The 20460-nt window shown below is 34.9% G+C and overlaps 1 protein-coding gene across 2 annotated transcripts in view; it reads right to left on the bottom strand.

The window, feature by feature from the left end:
• The window catches only part of LOC110809254 (uncharacterized), a 32333-nt gene that overhangs the window by 3590 nt on the left and 8283 nt on the right, over nt 1-20460 (bottom strand). The window contains exons 2-5 of one of the 2 annotated variants that reach the window (XM_088208734.1): nt 16419-16534; nt 12958-13027; nt 6251-6501; nt 3222-3338 (exon numbers count right to left, since the gene is read on the bottom strand). In XM_088208734.1, coding sequence (XP_088064860.1) covers nt 3222-3338; nt 6251-6501; nt 12958-13027; nt 16419-16511 — 531 coding nt within the window. In that variant the 5' untranslated portion in view covers nt 16512-16534. The remainder of the gene's footprint in view (nt 1-3221; nt 3339-6250; nt 6502-12957; nt 13028-16418; nt 16535-20460) is intronic. The other variant, XM_022035021.2, reaches the window with a different exon arrangement.

Here is a 20460-nt window from a genome sequence, read left to right as displayed (position 1 = left end):
GATATGCACATCATTTATCAGGGTGAAAATCAACATCTTACTGATTCAGCCCCAATGATAAATTCAAATTAGATAATTAGCAACAAGCAGATGCTCAAATTGTGTCTCTCTTGTGGAATTCTGTTGAACCTCATGCTGCCAACTTGTATACTTATCTTGACTCATGCAAGAAAATATGGGATTATGTCACCCTCTTGTATGCCAACAACATGACTCGTATGATTAAGCTGTCGAATTTTTGGACTCCATAATGTGAGAAAACCATTCATCTGAGTTTTTGAGGAGTTGAATATGATTCAACCTCTGATAGCAGATATGAACGCAATGCAAAGCAAAGAGCGAATAGTGACTACCTGTTTCCAAGAAGAATTAAATCAAAATTGAGTCTATGCACTCACAAATTTTAGGAAGAGCATATCTCACTTTTATTAAAATCTATGCAGAGTGTTGCAGAGTTCCAGAGTGTTGTAGTCTTCCTCTAAAGATAACACCTACTAAGATGCTAGCACTACCAATTCTACCTTTGTTATTCAAGAGAGCAATGGTGGCCACAGGGGAGGATTTGGTGGTTCTGGTGGCTGTTTTTGAAGAAGGACATAGTGGTCATTGTGGATGCAGTGTATTGCAAAGTGTTTTCATTTTGGAAAAAATGGTGATATGTGTGATCAATGTAGGAAATTGGTTAGTTTTATTTTAAATATGACAAACGCAAGGCTTGATTTCTGCAGTGAATGAAATTGACACTACGATCATCTTTAAGAATGAGTACTTGCATCCAACAAGTATCCACTTATGTTGGCTCGTGCTCAATTAGGTAAAAAAACTGCTTGTCTCTCTTATATTCCTACATTTTAGGTGATAAATTCCGCTGCTACAAACCATATATCATGTAAATCCAGTTCTTCTGCTCATATTTAATCGATTTTATCATCTCCAACAGCTTCTGCATTTACTTGACAAATGGTAGCGAAGCTCTTATTAGTGGTACAGGAACTATTTGTTCACATCATCTCTTACCTCTACCATCTTCACATTTCTGATTCTCCATTTGATCTTATCTCTATTAGGAAATAACAAATAACTAAATTCTTGTATTTCTTTCTTGCCTGATTCTGTTGTTATTTAAGATTGAAGACATGGCGGAGGATCGGCGGAGGACGTGAATCCAAGGGCTTCTGCTACCTCATCTTCTCCAACAGCATGTTTGAAAGAAGTCACTTCTCTTCGCATTTACAGTTAGGGAAACTAAAAGAAATAGTTCCTAATTTTAGCCCGTGTATCTAGGCTTGAATGACAGTGTCTCCACAATTTGACTAAAGCTTTAAACCTTGATCCTATTAGTCGCTTGAAATGTCACAATTTGCAGGTTTATACTCAAAACCTCAACTGATAGTAGACATTCACAAGGATTAACATGTTATATCAATTATGCCAGCGACTTCATACATGTGCACAACTAGCTTCAATACCTTGTTGCAAAAGAAATGCTGTAACTTTTGCTATGTGTTATAAAGTAAATATTCATAGGTACTTAAAAGAATCCGAGCAACAAGAAAAGAGAAACCATTGAAAAGGAAAATTAACTATCTAAGAAAGACCTTTAATCGAAATTAATTTTATATATGTACCAAGCTTGAGGGACAGCTTATGATGCAGTAAATTTCTTTTATATTATTTCCAGTATAGATATTTCCTATGTAGTTAGTTTTTAATTTCATGGTTTTCTTTTCATGTCGTAGGGATTCCTAACAAATACCTATATATTTTTTTAAATAACTAACAAATACGTACATATATACTCTGTCTAATATATAATAGAAGTCAATAGTTTTTCAGTACAATATTAGCACAACCAGTTCAGAGCATGCCTCTACACCCATTAGTGATTACTCCAGCGAGGAGCAGCCACTTGTTTAGTCCAGCTTGAAGCAACTCCAAGCGTCTTGCGTGTTCATCTAGTAGTTAGAGCATAGTTACTTGGAACCCAATTTGTTTGGTTTGTAGTGCAAGCTACGAGAAAAATTTCCAGAAGAGGTTGATGAAAAATCACCAAAGGCAAGAGATTACCAATAGCTGTGGCAGAGGCAGTAGCGGCAGGACTTGCTGAGACAAACGCAGCTGGGCTGGCCAGAGCAGGTGTGACTAGGGGAACACACAGTTGGAGACAGGCAAGTGGCGGTCCGGCTGGGAGTGACTGGAGCACGTGCAATTTTCCCACTGGAGGGGACTGGCCATGTGCGAGCGGCTGGAGCGGCTTGCTGGTGTACACAGCTTGCTTGTGAAACGCAGGTGGTGACAGTGATTGGACTTCCTCTGACAGCCAGCTGTGAAGGCTGGCGGTGAAGCCATTGTCAGCAATGAAGGCCAGTTTTGGTGGGTGGTTGTTGGTCTGTGTTGCCGTTATGTGGTGGTAGTGGTGGTGGTGGTGGCTGGCTATTAAGGCTGGCTGCACTTAGGGTTTATATGCTTTTTCTTATTTCAAATTATGAAGGCCAATTAGAATCTGTAAAAGAGCTACAGTATTTTTTTCCCTAAAGTTCTGATATCATGTGGAAGAATAGAATGTATTTATTATTGAATTAGAGGGCCTTTATATACACATTCTTGGAGTAATAAAAAGAAACATACAATTAATTACATATATGAATATTTTACTAGTATATCCTTTATCCTGATTATACAAATATACACTTTCCTACATAACATATACTTTCCAACAGTTTTGTTCACCTTGCATGTGTGCTCAAGAAAAGTGACGATTGAACAAAACAAGTGGCATTACTAAATCCAACAGCCTATTGCTCTAATACCATGCTAGAAGAATAAAGTGCAACAAATATTATACTGTACCTCTCGTTATATGTTGAAGAAATATTACACGATATCTATCCTTTGTACTATGTAAGAATCAGCAACTTAAGGCTTTCTTTTTTTTTTCTTCAAAAAGAGTAAGAACCTATCTAGATAGAGAAGTAACTACATTGAAAAAGATTATTACTGAAATGGCATATTATTTTCTCATTGACTATAGGAGAAACATTCTCATTCTCTAACAACTTCTGCATTTATAACAAATTGATTATTTAAATGAAATGCATACGTCATCAAAATGTTCAAAAAAAAAAAAGTGCATGTACCTATGATGCTTGAAAAAAGGAATTAGAAAAAAAAAAGTTTCTCTATCATTTAAATGTTAGAAAACAATAGAACAATGAAAACACCTCAGGAATAGGTACTGTCCAGCCATTATCCAAACACCAGTCCAAGGATGGACGAAGATTTTTGAAGGAAACTTCATAGGAAGACCCTTCACCCACAGGAGGAGGATGCAACTCGATCTGCATTAAGAATATTGAAGTAAAAGAATTTAATACACATAAAAACATCTCTCTTCGCTCCAAGAGAAGAATTCATCAGTGTTTTGATATATAGACTACAATATCTAGAAGATGTTCCTGTACGTTAATGCCTATATAGAACGATGCAAATGTATTAGATCCAAATAACTGACTATAAACAATTTAACATCTCTATGTCTCTGCACTAACAATGTAGATTCAAACATTTCTTTGCAATTGTATTACAAAATGGAAATCTGAGCATTTTAAAATCTTTTTAATAGGAAAAACTATATTTGATGGAGAATGGAAATGAACTTGAATGCCTAAATAGATCAGTAGTTGTATTTCTAGCTAATCTACAATTTAATGTCATATGAAGGAGAAGAGTAGGACTTCAGTACTTTAGCTAATCTACAATTTATTTAAAATTCCAATTCTATTAAGCTTTAGGTATTCTATTAAGATTCTCTAATTATAATAAGATTAGAAATTTATACATAAGTGTTATACTAATAAGTTGCTTGGACTGGAGTTCTGGGTAAGACTGAATACCAATACTTGTATTGATCCATTTAAACTGAGTTTGATAAATAATAAAATTAATCTTGCGCTAACAATGTTTAAATGAGAATATAGACGATATCATACTGACAATAACAAATAATGGTGTTAAGTGTAGAAATTCACATGTTGAAGCCAAAGAGAACAAGAATGAAAAACTCAAGCTATTTAGGACCACAAACCAGATTTTCTTTCATTCTCTGTAATTAAGTAATTTTTAAATTTGGCTAAAAATATATTTAAAAGGTAAGGACGCGGTACAATGAGACACATCACATAGAACTAGTTTTGAAAAAACAATTCAATGATGAATGTGTTGCAAGATGATGCAGTGCAACACATAACAATAACACAGATTTGAGAACCTTTTTATAGATGCGGTGTAATCTTTTTACATCTTTTATAGATGTAACACATCCCACTAAACCAGATTTAAAAATTTTTTAGAATATGTTGCAAAGATGTAACGCAATACAACATATCATATAAAACCAATTTTTTCCAAATCTTTGTCAAATTTACGAGAGAAATACTCGAGATGATCTTTAAGAGCATCAATTGAAGAATAATTATTAGAGTTTTCTGAAAAACTCCTTTTGGAATATTATTGAAAATTTATGTGTTAAAATTTACTCAAGATAATCTTTAAAAATGTTTTCAAGATTTGAGAAAATTTTTGGAAACAAAAATTAAAAAAAAAAATTGCAAAATTGATAAATGTGTGATGCAGAGATCTGTTGCATTGCCACATAGCGTTACCACATACGGAAGCCTCTTTTCCCTTATTTTTTAAAGATGTATCACAAGAATGTAGTGTACCACGACACATCACACGGAATGTTCAGCTTTAAATCTTTTGAAAATTTATAATTAAATATTTTGTTTATTGAAGTTTCATTCTTGATACTTAATTTACAACATCTGAATATCTATAAGAAAAGATTTGAGAGAGTTTTAATAGAAATTTAAATATAAATCAGTTCTATAAAAGGAAAAGATCTTCTAGGTATGGAAATTAACCATGATTCTGCTTTATAGGAAGATTTCTCTAAGGATATCAATCTGTATAGGAAAATAGATTCATTCTGCTTAACCCTAATCCTTAGCTGAGTACATGTGTAACGAAAATAGATCCATTTTGAAGACCTACTAATCGTGGACCAGGACGGCTTATTCAAGCCTGAACCTCTTAGAGTCTTGCAGAAAAGGAATGTGATCCAGAGGGAAAAAGAGTTGAACAAGTTCTGGTACAGTGAAAGAATTGGAACCAGGAAGAGGCCACCTAGGAAGATGAAATTGATCTGCAGAAACAGTTTAGGATGCACTTGAAGGGGAGAGGATTATAAGGGTTGAGGACCCAAGCCCAGCGTCCCATATACCAACATCCCACCTGCAGAGCCCATGAAGCCTCTAAAGATGTACCAGAGGCGTCATCCTTAATGGTAACATAATGACCGGTTACCAGGTCAGCAGTATCAGATTTCAATCACTAAAGTTAATTACCAGTGATATAGCTAACTTTAGAATTAGTTATAAGTGGTCCTTGCAAATGTACTGCCTCTGGAAATTTTGATGTCCTTTTTGCTTTTCTGTTTTACTTTTGGGTTTGCTTTTTCCTGTTGGTTGTCTTACTTGGGAGCAGAATTGACAGAAGGGAGTAGAAGCTAGCAACATAAACACTTCTGCAACTATTGACTTCAATGACCAGAAAAATTCTCTCTTTCTGTCCTTCTCCTCTCTCTCTCATTTCTTCCTCATCACTCTCTCATTCTTCTTCTTCTTCTCCCCACTGCTAACTCCACCATTCTTAACCCCAATCCTTAGCTGAGTACATGCCTAAGGAACCTGACATAACATTCTTATTCTGTCAAAAAAAAAAAGCTTACTATACCATGGGAACTTTGCCCCTGCAACCCCAAAAGAAGAAACTTACATTCCACACCCTTCAGGTAATTTGTGGTACCACCACTGCTTGTAGAGAGCTAAAATTTTATTATTTCATTAACTAATTAAAGAACAGAGAGATTAAACCTGGTCTATCTATAGAAACAAAGGATGTTGTGCACCTACCCAACTTTTATAAAATCTTAAATCTGTGGTATCTGAAGTGAATGTCTTAGAATAAGCATCATTGACAGATCGAAACACAATAGGTAATTGATCACAAAATACAATGTTTAATACAATATAGCAAATGGAATCACAGACGATAATAAAGAGTCAATCACTAGTAATGGAAAATCATATATAATATTAAAAGATCATGACAAAAAGCATTGCCTGATATTTTTTGCTTATCATGGCAAAAACTTTTACTTATTTAAAAAAAAAAAGGCAAAAAGTATTACCTTATATTTTTGGTCATCAAATTTTAGCCATCCAGACCAATAACAACCATCAACCCACCAGTCCACCAAATCTCCTATCTTCCAGTCATTGATAACAACTACTTCTTCTGAGATGCTACTAACATCAGGCATTTTATTTTCAAGATAGACTGTTGGGAACTGCGGACGCACCATAAGTTGCTTTTTATGCTCTTTTGGATTTCTCCCACTAGTTCTAGGCAGCTTCTGATATAACTTTGTCCATCGTATCTCTGAGAATAAACATAACATAAAATTAGTAACAGAATTCTCTAGCAAAATCATTTATTATTTAGTCCTCTGGAAAAACTAATGGTGTTAACATAAGCTATGTCCATTATGCAAAGGTATGGTGGGCCAAGTTACCCAGCCAATATTTGAGAATCAAAATATATAAAAGGTAGACTAACTCTAGCAAGGAGGGAGGATAAGTCTTCACCAACAAATGGGTGCATAACTACCCACCCTAGTAAAAGCTTGCGGAATGTAATCACTTAAGTCTCTACCACCAATTATTTATTTCATACTCTCCCTTCGTAATGACAAAATTAGAACAAGACCAATATTGTAAATCTAACACATACATGAGATAATATATATGTATATGCACATATATATATGTAAACAAATATATTTATGCATATATATTTTCTTGAAACAAATATACATATATGCATATATATACTATCAAACAATATCTAATATAAAAAACTTAATGCATATACAACATATAATACATATACAAAATGCATAAGATACACGTCATTTTTAATTAAAACAAATGTATAGAGTAAATGTATCATTCCAGAGTTGCCATACTTGGCATTCTAAATTTTAGTTGACAACAATCTGCAATTCTCTCCCTTTTATAAATTAAAAAGAATCGAAAGAAACCAAAGAGGTGCCCACTCACACAAATTTACAAAAGTGCGAGAAAGAAAAAAATCAATGGCATTACCCAGGTCAACTACATCATGGAGAGAATCTAAAAAAATCTAAAAAAATCTAGAATAAACAATATCTAATCCTATCAAAAGAAAAGCAAATGCCCAGAAAAATTCTTCTATACCTTTTTTTCAACTAATCCAAAGAATAGCTAGAGACATTAACGGTAGAGGCTTAATTCTCAAATAGGATTTTGAAAAGGCCCATGATAGGGTTCACTAAAGCATCTCAAAGGGGAGATGGAGCACTAGGGATTTCGCCTAAGGTGAAGAAGATGGATTCAGGGTTTCTTATCCTCAATCTCTTTCACAATAATTGTTGATGAAAAACACCGATAGTGGTTCAAGCATCGAGACAATTGAGGCAGGGGGATTCTCTATCATTTCTCTGTACAATGGTGGTTTATGTGTTGAGTAGGATATTGCAAAGAGCAAAAGAGTGAAATAGGGTGAAGGGTTTAGTAGTGTAGAAGAATAGGATAGGGATTTCACATCAATAGTTTGTTAATGACACAATTTTGCTTTGCAAAATGATGGTAGATCAATTAGAAATGCATTCACTCTTATCCAACTTTTTGAACATATCTCAGGACTGAAAATGAATTTGGGAAAAAGTGGTCTCACAGGCGTTAACGTGAACGACCAAATTGTAGTGAGTCTAGCAGAATCAATAGGGTGTGCTAGGATAGATTGGTCTTTGAACTATCTGGGAGTCCCCTTAATGGGTAGTCTACTAATCATTTTTGGGAGAGGTGGAAAATAAAGTGGTTAAGAGGCTAGAAAATTCAAAAAAAGGGCTTTTTCCTCTAGGAGATTTTTTGAACGTATTTATTTAAGATTAGTGTGCTCTGATCTTGCCCTAATAGGTGGGGGTTATGACATTGAATTTTTCTTTTTTTTGAAGAATAAATTAGAATGGCACCTAAGAGAGTACTGCCCGTAGACACAAGAATTTACAATGAAGTAAAGGTATCAATGACATCCTAAAATCTTTGTCTCTAATGATGTCATGCCCCAATATGAAAGACCCAAAATATTTAAACCACATATCTCTAAGTTTGTATCTATACTTCTACTGCCTCAAAGGCTCTCAAGTTCCTATCTTTCCAAATGACCCAAAAAAATAGTCAAAAGAATAATCTTTACAATATTCTTTGAGGAATGAATCCCATCCCAAGCCCAAACTTCAGCCAGCACCAAGCCCAAAGAGACCCACAAAATACCCAATAAGTTATAAATCATGCACCACAGCTCATATACCACCGCGCAGCTGAGAAGTAGGTGGTAACAGGTTTCCTCTGCGCCCCTGCACATGAAGCAGCAATTAGCCAGGATCATTCCCCTCTTTTGTAGTCTGTCCAAGGTCAGAATGCATCCCCTACATGCTTCCCAACCAACAAATGCAATTCTCGAAGGTAGTCTGGCTTTCCAAATCTGAATGTGAGGAAATGTATACCTGCTGTTGGAATCCTTTCAGTAATCCATTTATAATATGACGACATAATAAATTCACCCTGTTTATTCAGCCTCCAGATAATATGATCCAATTTATCACTAATTTGACAATTAGCAATCAACTCCAACAACTCCAGATAATCCTCAACTTCCCAGTCATTCAAATTTTGTGTTACATTAGTCGACCAAGAGCATCTGCCATTCACCAAATAATAAGCACCCTCAACCTGCATATTTTTATCCTGTGCAATTGCATACAGACCTGGAAATCTGTCTTTTAGGCATTCCCCATCCATCCATTTATCTTGCCAAAACCTTATGATATTTCCTCTGCTTAACTGCCACTCAATGCGTTCTTTGAAACAAGGCCACTCCTTCTTAATGTTCTTCCATAGACCTAAGCCATGGCCCCTTCTGTCTAAAACCCACAACTCCTTCAAGAGTGACCCCACTCCATCTAGCATCAATAGCCTCTTTCCACAACTTTCCACCTTCCTAATGTACCTCCATAACGACTTGCCTTTTAGCGCCATATTCATTTCAACAAGAGATCAAATTCCCAAGTCTTCCTCCATTTTCGGTTTCTTAATTTCTGACCATTTTACCAAGTGATATTTTTTCTTTTCTTCCCCATCGCCCCAAAGGAAGCGGCATTGACTATTCTCCAACCTTTTAGCAATGTTGCATGGAATGGTTAGAATAGAGAGATAATAGATGGGAAGGTTAGCAAATGTGCTCTTTATGAGGGTAAATCTGCCACCTTTTGATAAAAACTGTTTTTTCCATCCCACTAATCTCGATTCAAACATCTTCACCACTGGATCCCAAGTTGTCTTATCTTTGAATTTTGCCCCCAGTGGGACACCGAGATATTTGATAGGTAAATTAACGGACTTGCATTCCAATATTCTAGCAAAGCAATCACCATCACCGTTGCTACCCACCCTAACAAGTTCAGATTTTTGGAGATTAAGATTGAGACCTGACACACCTTGAAAGCACAAAAGAAGACTTTTGAGATACTGCAAGCCTCTTTTTTCAGGTTGGCAAAACAGCAGTGTATCATCTGCAAAAAACAAGTGTGAAATCTCCATTTTGTTGTATCCTCTGCCAACTGTCACCCATCTAATTAGTCCAAGATCTCTTGCTCTGTACATCAGTCCAATTAAAGCCTCCATGACAATGATAAACAATAATGGAGAAAGTGGATCTCCTTGCCTTAAGCCCCTAGAACCCATAAAGAATTTGGAAGGTCCTCCATTAATTAAGACCGCGAAAGATGAGGTGGACAAACACGCTTTCATCCACCCCCTGCATTTATGCCCAAAACTCATCCTTCCCAACATATAATCAACAAATTCCCGGCAAACATGATCATATGCCTTTTCCATATCCAATGTGCAAATCAGGCCATCAATTTTATTCATGACCAGCTCATCAACCACTTCATTTGCCATAAGTATTGCATCTTGAATTTGTTTCCCTTCCACAAACGCATGTTGGCATTCACTAATTACCTCACCCAATACTCTTGCTAGCCTGGCTGCTAAAACTTTTGCAATAATTTTATAAATGCACCCCACCAAACTTATAGGACGAAAATCATTGACATGCTTCGCCCCTTTCTTTTTGGCAATCAACACCAAAAAAGTGGCATTAAGAGACCTAACAAACTTCTCATTCTGGTGGAATTCCTCAAAAACATCCATAACATCATCTTTAATCACATTCCGATAAACTTGGATGAAATTCATGTCGAATCCATCCGGCTCTAGGGCCTTGTCACCATTGCAGCATTTTAAGGCAGCAAGCACCTCATCTTCAGTGAAAACAGTCTCAATATTCTGCCTGCTATCCACGCTAATATTCTTGAAAGTTAAACCATCAAATTTCGGCCGAATCCTGAACTCTTCTACATATAACTCTTTAAAGTGTGACGTGGCAGCCTCTCTCATCTTATCCTCACTGTATTTCACTCCCTTCACCTACAAATCATCAATGTAATTGCATCGTCTTCGGTGGCTAGCTATAGCATGAAAATATTTAGTGTTCCTAAAGCATGAAAATATTCTTTTGTTATGACATTGAAGTTGCTCACTCCAAATACGAAATTTTTATTTTTAAATAGAAACATATTCATGACTTGCTAAAAAATATTGACAAGCTAGCATGTAAAGCAACTATCGTTTTTATTTATCCTAATCACAAACTAAGAATAGTAAAGGAAGATACACTAGTAAATAAGGAAATGTATCAGAGAAAGAAATGTAATCAGAGATTAACTGGGGGATTAATCTATCTATGATATACAAGACCAGACATTGCCTATGTAGTAACTGTTATAAGCCAATTAATACATAAACCAAGAAAAATGTATCTACAAGCAAACTACAGAATACTGCAATACTTAAAAAAGTCACTAGGAAAAGGAATTATGTTCAAGAAGAATGATAAATTGCTCCTAAAAACCTATATTATGCAGATTATACAAGATCGGTTGTAAACAAAAGATCTACTACATGCTACCATACCTTCCTTGGGAGCAACCTAATTACTTGAAAAAGTAAAAAACAAAATGTAGTTGCAAGATCAAATGTTAAATAAAAGTTTTGGATAATAATACAAGAAGTATATAAACTACTATTAATAAAAAGAATCCTGAAGGATTTTAAAATCAAGTAAAAAAATCTTATGCGGCTACATTGTGATAACAAATCGGTCATGAATATCTCTTACAATCTGATTTAACACGATCAGATCAAACACATTGAAATTGACAGACATTTTATCAAAGAAAAAACTTAATAGCAGCCTAATATGTACCCCATACATACTCATTAACTCTTAATTCCCAGACGTATTAACTAAAAGCAAAAGCAATTCAGCATTCTAAACCCTTATTGGCAACTTGGGAATAGACAACATCTATTCTCCAACTCGAAGGAATTGTATTGAAGACGAAATCAATCAGGATACAAAAGAGGAAGTAAATCAAGATATTAAAAAAAGTAAATCAGTGTGTTAAAGAGGATATAAAATCAGAACATAAAGATAAATTATACTATTTGTAATTAATAGTAATTAATTATCTATTTCCTTTTTCCATCTTTAAAATCCTATATACACAGAATTATAATATTAAATAAAATATACATCAATTAAAAAATCATTCTTAATAATACCGATTATAGTTATGGAGCAATTATGGATGGATGTATTTTCTTCACAAGGTGTGCATGGATGTCGAAATCTACACCATGCCCGCCCCCGTGGCCATCACTAATCCACAGATTTCTAGAGTGCAACAGAGAACCAAGTGTTGCAATTAGGGCTACATAAAGACCCCTTTGACATCTTCTAAATGTTCGTTGCACCTAGCTCGCATACAGGAAGAGCCTCCTGCTTCGAACTCCCCATTCCTTTAAGCTCAACCAGAAGACCAACAAAATTTGTACACTATTGATATGATCCTCCATCAATCACCTGCAAGCACCTTCAGGAATGATGATTCTCCTTCCCTCCCCTCTTCTTTGTTAATGGAAAAAACGTGCCACCATTGTTGCGCCTAATGCCATCAACAAAATGAGCGACTCTCCTATCATGCTTCTCACCCCCCATCCTTCTCCTTTTTTCCAAATAAAATGCCTTCAAACATCTGCTCAACCAGTTCACCTCTTATCCCTAAAAGTTAATCGTGACCTTGAATCCTCTCTGTTCTCATTGATACTCAACCTGTCACTCCTTTTGCCCACCAAATACAAGTCAAAAGACTTCCTTTCTACAATCAACAATCTCTTGGTTGTAGAGTTCGACATGGAACCCCACTTTCTTGGCACAAAATAATACGGCAATCCTTTTCAGTTTTCTCTCTCCAGATTTTTCTCTCTCTAGTTTGTCCTCTCACTCTGTTACTAGGATATCTTCTTGCATTTTGACTTGAAACTATTTACTGCTCAAAATCATTTGTTTTCATTTAAGGATAACCCTCGTGATTCCTAAGAAAATTTAGGAAAACCTATAGACATTTTAATTAATTTGTAAATAACGCCTTCTTTTTTATGCAGAGAAAACAACTCCTTAGTACTCCATTAATGCACTCACTTTTTCCTCTCGAAAAGAACAAACACACATATATGTATTTTCCTTGTTCTAATACATCTTTTATAGATGTCCGATTCTTAAAGCTTTATTTATAACAAAACTTACTTTCAATAAAAAAAATAATAAATTTCCATTATAGAATAAAAGTTAACATACATCAATTGATACAGCAATAGATGGGCAACTTACTTTCATCAGGGAAGTCATAATATTCCAAAGCATACCGTAACACATTGTTCTTCCTTTTAATCCCTTTAACCTGCCAAAAAATAAAAGAAAATTAAAGCACAAACAATTATATTCTACAAATTTGTTTTAGTTGCAAAATCAATTAATAACCAAAGATGAAAGACCTAGCTAACATCCCTTGTGATATGGTTGGCATTCCCTTCTTAGTACGTCATAGTCTTGAAGCAACTTTTTTTTTAAAGGAAAAGTATAAAATGTATTACTATAAGGTGGTGCAACCCATTTACGAAATTTACAAAACAGTCTTCAGGAGCCTAACAGAAACGACTCCAAGACCTCCTTTGGATGACCCAGCAACAAAAACTCTAGGGTCTTCACCCATCTATTTTTTAGAATATCAAAACCCTTATCTAAGTCTATGACTTGAAGGAAGGTATCTTAGTAGTTCAAAGGTTAGCATCTTCTCGATTAAGTACTTTACTCTACTTCCCACAAAAGATCAACTATTTTACGTGAACTGTTATAATCCAGTCAATTTATTCAATAAACTAGGTGAGGCAAATGGACTTCGCTCAATTTTAGAGACAATGCAACCTTCTCTAGAATTGAAATTTTTTCAAAATATTCTATAGAATTGAAATATTCGTGGTGACTCCAAATTTGAGGAGTGGGTGCTGAACTTAATTCAAGAAATCATCCCTCGCTTTACCCTGATCATTATCATATTTGTCTAGATACTTACGGAATTAAATGGGAGCACACTTCATTTCAGTCTGAGAGCAAGTGGCTTAAAGATGATGGTTTTGGAGATATAATCTGGACATTGTAGAGAGAAACTAAGAAAATATTTGAGATTTCTTATTTTATAACTATAAACAGCATCAACTACTTGGCTTCAATGTCCCATTTACTAAAAAGTGCCTATTACATTCTTCAAAGTAACTTTAAGAAGGTAAAGATAAATAACTTTTTATTTTTTTATCTGACATTTACTCAAACATCCTCTTCATATCCATTTAAAACTAATAACATATATTGAGTAGTATAAATTATAAAATGTTTACAATAAATGAATAACTTTACTAATTTTTTAACAAAAAATAATTATTTTATCTTATAACGAATATGTTCTTATTAGTTTGTGAATAAAAAATAATTGTTTGTTTTTTATAACTAGTATTTGATCCAAATGTGTAGTCACTTATTTGTTTAAATAAGAACCTACATGCTTTAATAAATTAAAGCACTTTAGCAGTTTGAGCATATTTCTTAAGCAAGAATAGTGTTATTCATTTGTCTTCTATTAGTTATAGTCACCGTCGTCACAACACTCAACTCAATTGATATCTGTTTATAGTAACATTTGAAAGAAGATATAAGAGTATCTTGCGATAGTAAAAAGATCTTGTAGTTACTTGTCTCCTCCGCAGGAGCATCAAAGAAATGCAAATTGTGGTTAATTTTACCTTTTTGAGACTCTTTGCTATTTCTGAGAAACTTTTCAGACTTTTCTTAGAACTGAGACTTCCATGGCAGTGTCCACAACTAGGATTAGGAAGTCTTTTTTGACTTTGAGGCTATAGGAAGAAAGATTGATGGCATAAAGTTGTGTGAGAAAGGCAAGCTTTCAAATTTCAGAGATTTTCGGCACGGAAAAGGTGGAATTGTTTGTTACTTGCTTAAAGGAATTTTAGTAGAAGGAAGGAAGGACTCATGGGTGTGAAGTATGGTTAGTCTAAAGCGTTCCTTGAGGGTGGCTTTAGGTGAAAATGGAGGAGGCAAGTTTTGGTAGTTGACAGAGAGAAGAGGGGAGGGGCGGAATATCATTCCCGAAGGGTTTTGGTGAGCGGATGGTGGAGAACAATGGTTTCAATGTGTGAATTGGCAGAAAAGCTTTTCTCGCATCGAGGAAGAAATATATCACTGAAATTGCTCCACCTTTGATCGAGCTTCTCCCTATGCATGATCAGATGAGGTCGGTATGCCCTCTGGTGTGCCCTAGGTGCAGTGCGAATGTCACCATATCCATTAAAGTGGAGAAGCCTTATCCAGAAGTGGTGAAGGGTGTGGTCAAAGGGAGAACTGAGTGGAGAAGACAAGACAATGATCTCTTTAATATCCGATAGTTTTCTGACAATTTTATGATCTAATTTTGCTTAAGTGTGTTTATGTCGCAAGGTCGGATACGAGAAAACATTTTATCGTGAATTCATGCCCAAGAAAAAAAGAACTAGGTGCATAACAAGGGAAATGGAGCAAAGTGGACAGTTATCAGATTTGGGCATATTCGAACTTTGGAAGTTCAATGGACATCTTCATGTCCTTAAAGCTCCAAAATGAAAATGAAGTCCCCTTGAAGTTCAAAGAAGACATCCTGGGCTTTCTAGATTGTGCTTACACACCACAATCCAAGTCCATTTGGGTCCCAGTATATGCATCGAAATTAGAAAATAAAATTTCATTGCAATTTGAGCACTGATCAATAATCAAGTTACAACAAGAGTTCTAGATGTCAAATTGAATTGATACAAGAATGCAGTTGAAAGGTTACATCTAAGGCTATGACTTTCATGAAGAGCCCAAGGCCAAAATCAGTCTTTTTCAAGGTAAAAAATAGCTCACAAAACAGAGGCTCGAGACAGGCACGGTGAAAATGGTGAAATTAATGTTATTGAACAGAATGATGTTGCCTAGGCGCCTGTCAGAATAGAAAAAAAAAGTCCTCTCTGCAGAAAACTTCCCTTTTTACCCTATTTTTCGGTTGGAACCTAGAGTCTCCGAAGGAGAGAGCTATTCTTTGGGGATAAACAGTGAGAGAAAAGAAAGAAAACCAAGAGAAGAAAGATGGACATGGGAAAGAAGGGAGAAAAGCCGAAGGAAGAGAAGGATTGCGGAAGCTTAAGATTTGTCCAAAGACTAATTTTTCTTTATCTTTCCTCTATTGTTTTCTTTTTCTCTTCTTTTTTTCTGCTTCATGATGTGTATAAACACATTTGATTTGTGTAAACTCATTATGAGCTATTTGAAATTCTTTTGAAGATTAAAAATAAGAAATGAGTAAATTTTCCAAGATGAATAAAAACAAATCCAATTGCTTTGGCAAATTCATTTGCTTTGGAATAAAGTTCTTTTTCTCTCTCATAAAAAAAATCTAAGGTCTCCTTGAACTACATGTAAAAACACCAAAGAATTGCTTTTTATAATCTACCACTTTTATCAAAGGTCACTTACCTTACACCTCTACACTCTTTTCACCATTGTTATAAAAGAAGCAAGCAAATACAAAAAGAAAAAATAGATAAAATTTTATTACTTTGCTTCCTTCTCATATTTGTATGAATTTCCTAGCATGTGAAAATCAATTAATCAGCAAAATCACATTGTTTCATATAAGCATCATCATATCATAAACTCAAACAAGAAAAGTATTATCTTCCTACCATATGAAGCTTGTTCAATACCTTGCATCGAAACCATGCACCACGGTAACCATGAACGAAAGATCTTGCCTCCACGAATTGACCAACTACAAAAGGAAGGCCACTCTCGCCCATAATAACCAATAAACACGTAATGACTGCAACATAATTATACCAAAGTTTAAAGTGTCTCCCAAATAAAGAGGTTGAGAAACAATTAAAAGTAGAAACATGGAAATCATCTAGTCTAATTTCCTCTAGTAAATTTTGTTCTAGTTTAGGTTACACATTAAGTTCCATCACCGAAAGTGTAGGGCAAGCCAGCAAGGGATTCCAAAACTTGGCCACATTTTCTTTAGCTTCATTGGGTAGATTTTCTTACACTGATTTTTCTTGAACACTAAACACTTTAATAATTGTCCATTTTTAAAGAGCACTATCAACAACATCACTTGTTTGCAAGTCCTAATAATAGTTGATAGGGCCTCTATACCAAAACTAGATGCAAGCCAAATAAGGAATGTTCAAACCGCAACAATAATAGAGGAATTCTCCCTTCTCAGACGTTGTACCATGAAGTTGTACAATTATTCCTAACATGAATTCTCCCTTCTCAATGATTTATGTGATTGCTAGATAAAATGACATATTAATAAAAGATGTCAAACTGAATCAATGGTAGGTGATAGTGTCTAGAAACTTGCAAGATTGGGAAATTGAGGAATATAAACACTTGCTCTAAACTCTATCTCACATCCACCTAACTGACAGCAATGACAAACTCATCTGGCAACACACCAAATCTGATAATTTCTCAGTTAAATCCCTGTATAAGACTTTGGTCAGCAATATTCCACAAGAACATAAGAAATTTCCAGCTAATATTATTTGGAAATCAAGTGTCACTCCAAGAATTTTCTTTTTTGCATGGGAAGTAGCAAAGAGTCGCATATTTACACTAGATAATTTAATGAAAAGATGTTTTGAAATTGTCAATAAATGTTTTCTCTGCAAAAACAGTACTAAAACGTATAATCACCTACTCCTGAGATGTCCAGTTTCTCACAATCTCTGGTCTACTATTGTTGGCCTCATGGGACTATCTTGGGCCAAACATAAATCAATTTTGGATGAATTGTTTGCATGAGAAGGATTGAGTTGTCACAAGAGATTTTTAGACTCGTCCCTCTCACTACATTTTGGATCATTTGGAAAAAAAAAAAACAATCGTGCTTTCGAAGGAAAAGAAGTCAAATTCAGAATCATCACTAACAACTGGTTCCATTACTTCGAGTCCACTAGTTTAGAATATAACATTGAATACTTTGATGATCTCGGCTCTATAGTCGATTGTTTAATTGATTTGTAATTTTTTTGTAAATGAACGCACCCTCTTTGGCACCTTTACTTCAATACAATCTCATACTTTTATTTCAAAAAAAAATTCCTGACATGAATTGCCAGGCAATAAAGGGGTTTACTTTCTTATTCAATGATGTGAGACATATTATTACTTGAAAATCCCACTGAAATCCTTAGGGAATTGGAGTTTTAGTTACTTTTTAAGGATGAAAATGTTAAAATGTTCCCACATATGTGAGGAAGAAAGACTATGCTAATCTGGAGATTAAGAGGCTTGCCTCTAACATTCATCATGATGGTCTTAAGGAGAGAATGGGTAAGTTTAATTCCTCAAAATATTTATTACTTGGAATGTTAATGGTTTGGGAAATGCTCTAAGAAGAAGAAGAAGAAGATTAAGGAGGTTATTTTCGAGGAAAAAAAAGATTAAGGAGGTTATTACTCAAGTAAGTCTGGGCATTATTCTTATCCAAGAGACCAAATTGGCTAATACTAATCCAATTGTAGTTCAAAGTATTTGGAAAGGTACTTTTTATTTCAAAAAAAATGTATTTGGAACTCTAGGTTTAAGAGCTGATCTACCAACCGGTCTCTGGGGATTCCCAGGATTATCTAGGATACTAGAGCAGCATGGTTGAGGGCTTTGTCTCTCTTTTTTTTCCTGAATATTGTGGGTAAGGGCACCAAGCAGTTTTGTTGGCTGTATTGGCCTATGCATCCTAGGTAACCAAGGAATCACAGTGTTTTCAAAAATCAATCCCTCCAATCTAGTGAGAAAAAATAACATTTTTGGCCTCGTTATGGGTAAATGCTAAATGAAAAATTTTCAGATATTTTTATCTCTATCTCTATTCTTCATAGGACTTGGGGGGCAATAATATTTTTACCTTTGGAGGGTGGGTTGCTACTTAATTCTGTAATTTATTTCTGTTTTGGAGTTCTTCTATAAGAAATCTCCAGGAAGATATCTTTTTCTTTTCTTTTTCAATAGAAGAAGAAATATTATTAAAAAGAGAATGGAATAATACAAATAGTACAGTAGATAAGTTATCAAACTGAGGAATATGGAAAAGCAAAGAAAATAAAAACAAAGTAAAACAAAACAATAGATGCAAAACCAACAACATCTCACATGACCATAACATCCAACTCCTATATAAAACAGACAGGGAGATATCCGAGTAATTCCCATGAGCTTTAGCCCAAAGGGACTCCAGGAGGATATCTTATTCTACGTCATTGCAATTTATCTCTTCTTACTTCTCATTATACTTCTTTCAACATAAAAAGAATACACACACATATATATAGTTGCAACACCCAAATTTTCTAAATAAGGTGAAGAGTGGTGGCAACAGGGAGAGGTGGAGGACTAGGAGAAATATAAATCTACAAAAAAGCTTTGGCACCTTAAGGATAAATTAAAACTACAGAATAAGTAGTAGCTTTGAAATATAGGTATAAGGAAGAAAGAGATTTTGGAAGAAATGATAGGACTGGGCAGGTTGGCATCTGAGAGTAATATCTCTAACACTCAAATGAGTCAATTATCTTAACTAAAAAATATTATTTTTAGCAATGTGTGAATTGGAGGTAGAAGACTAGAATGAAGTTAGTAAAGAACACTAGAATGAAATTAATAAAGGAGGGGGACACAAATATGGGGTAGTGAACAAGCAAAGGAGAAAGAGTGTTATTAAGGAGTTGAAATTCGACAGTGGAATCCTTGAGAGGAAAATCGAGAGAGGGATGAAGAATTTTGCCGGCATATTCTTTTATGGTGTCAATTTGAGCATCGACTTAGGAGTTTGGTTTATGGTTTGTTGATTTGAATTGGATTATTGTTGAATCAATTAAGGAGGAGCTTTGTGCATAGAGGGGCATTCAAGGGGATAGACTAAGACTTATCCCTCCGGCTACTTTTTGGGTCATCTAGAAAGAGAAGAACACAAGGACTTTTTGAGAGTTTTTGTTAATTTTAAGGATGCATGATTCCAAATCTTATGCTTTTTGATTAAGGATCATCCCTTTATTCTAGCGGAGATCTTGGGGACCTTATTGATACTTAGATTAACCTATAAATAATTTGTAAACAGGTTGCACACCTTGGTGCTCTTGAATATTCACCATTCTCTAAAACAAATATCTGGAACTATATAATAAGGAAGAAATATACCAACCTTTTCTGGATGGAATTGAATGGAAATCTATCCAAAGTGATAAAGAGCTTTAGTTGGAGAGGCCATTTTAGGAGGAGAAAGTAAGGAAAGCTATTTGGGCCTTGGACATTGATAAGGTCCAGGGCTGGACACATTTTTTATTGCTTTTTATCTAAATGTTTTAGGACATTGGTCGGACGAACTTGATCAATGTGTTTGAGGAATTCTATCTTAATGAGAATATATGGAAGACCATGAATTTGACTTTCATCATCCTAACACCTAAAAAAAGACAATTCGAAGGTCTCTCATTATTGCCTATAATTTCAGTGACAAGCGCACATAAGATCATTACCAAAGTTTTATCTTTAAGACTAAGCTAGGATTTGAACAAAATAGTTTCATTAAATCAAAGCACTTTTGTAGGTGGGCAACAAATTATAAATGTTTATCTACTTGCAAATGAAGTGGTGGAGCATTTTATGTAAACCAAAGGAAAACAATTAGTATTAAAGTTACTTTTTGAGAAAGCCTACGTCAGGACAAAATCTTATAAGGTCTTA

Source organism: Carica papaya, chromosome 7 (assembly GCF_054855325.1).
Source record: "Carica papaya isolate Zhongbai chromosome 7, ASM5485532v1, whole genome shotgun sequence".
Classification (NCBI taxonomy): domain Eukaryota; kingdom Viridiplantae; phylum Streptophyta; class Magnoliopsida; order Brassicales; family Caricaceae; genus Carica; species Carica papaya.
The sequence above is the reverse complement of the archived record's forward strand: the minus strand, read 5'-3'. Positions and strand labels throughout refer to the sequence as shown.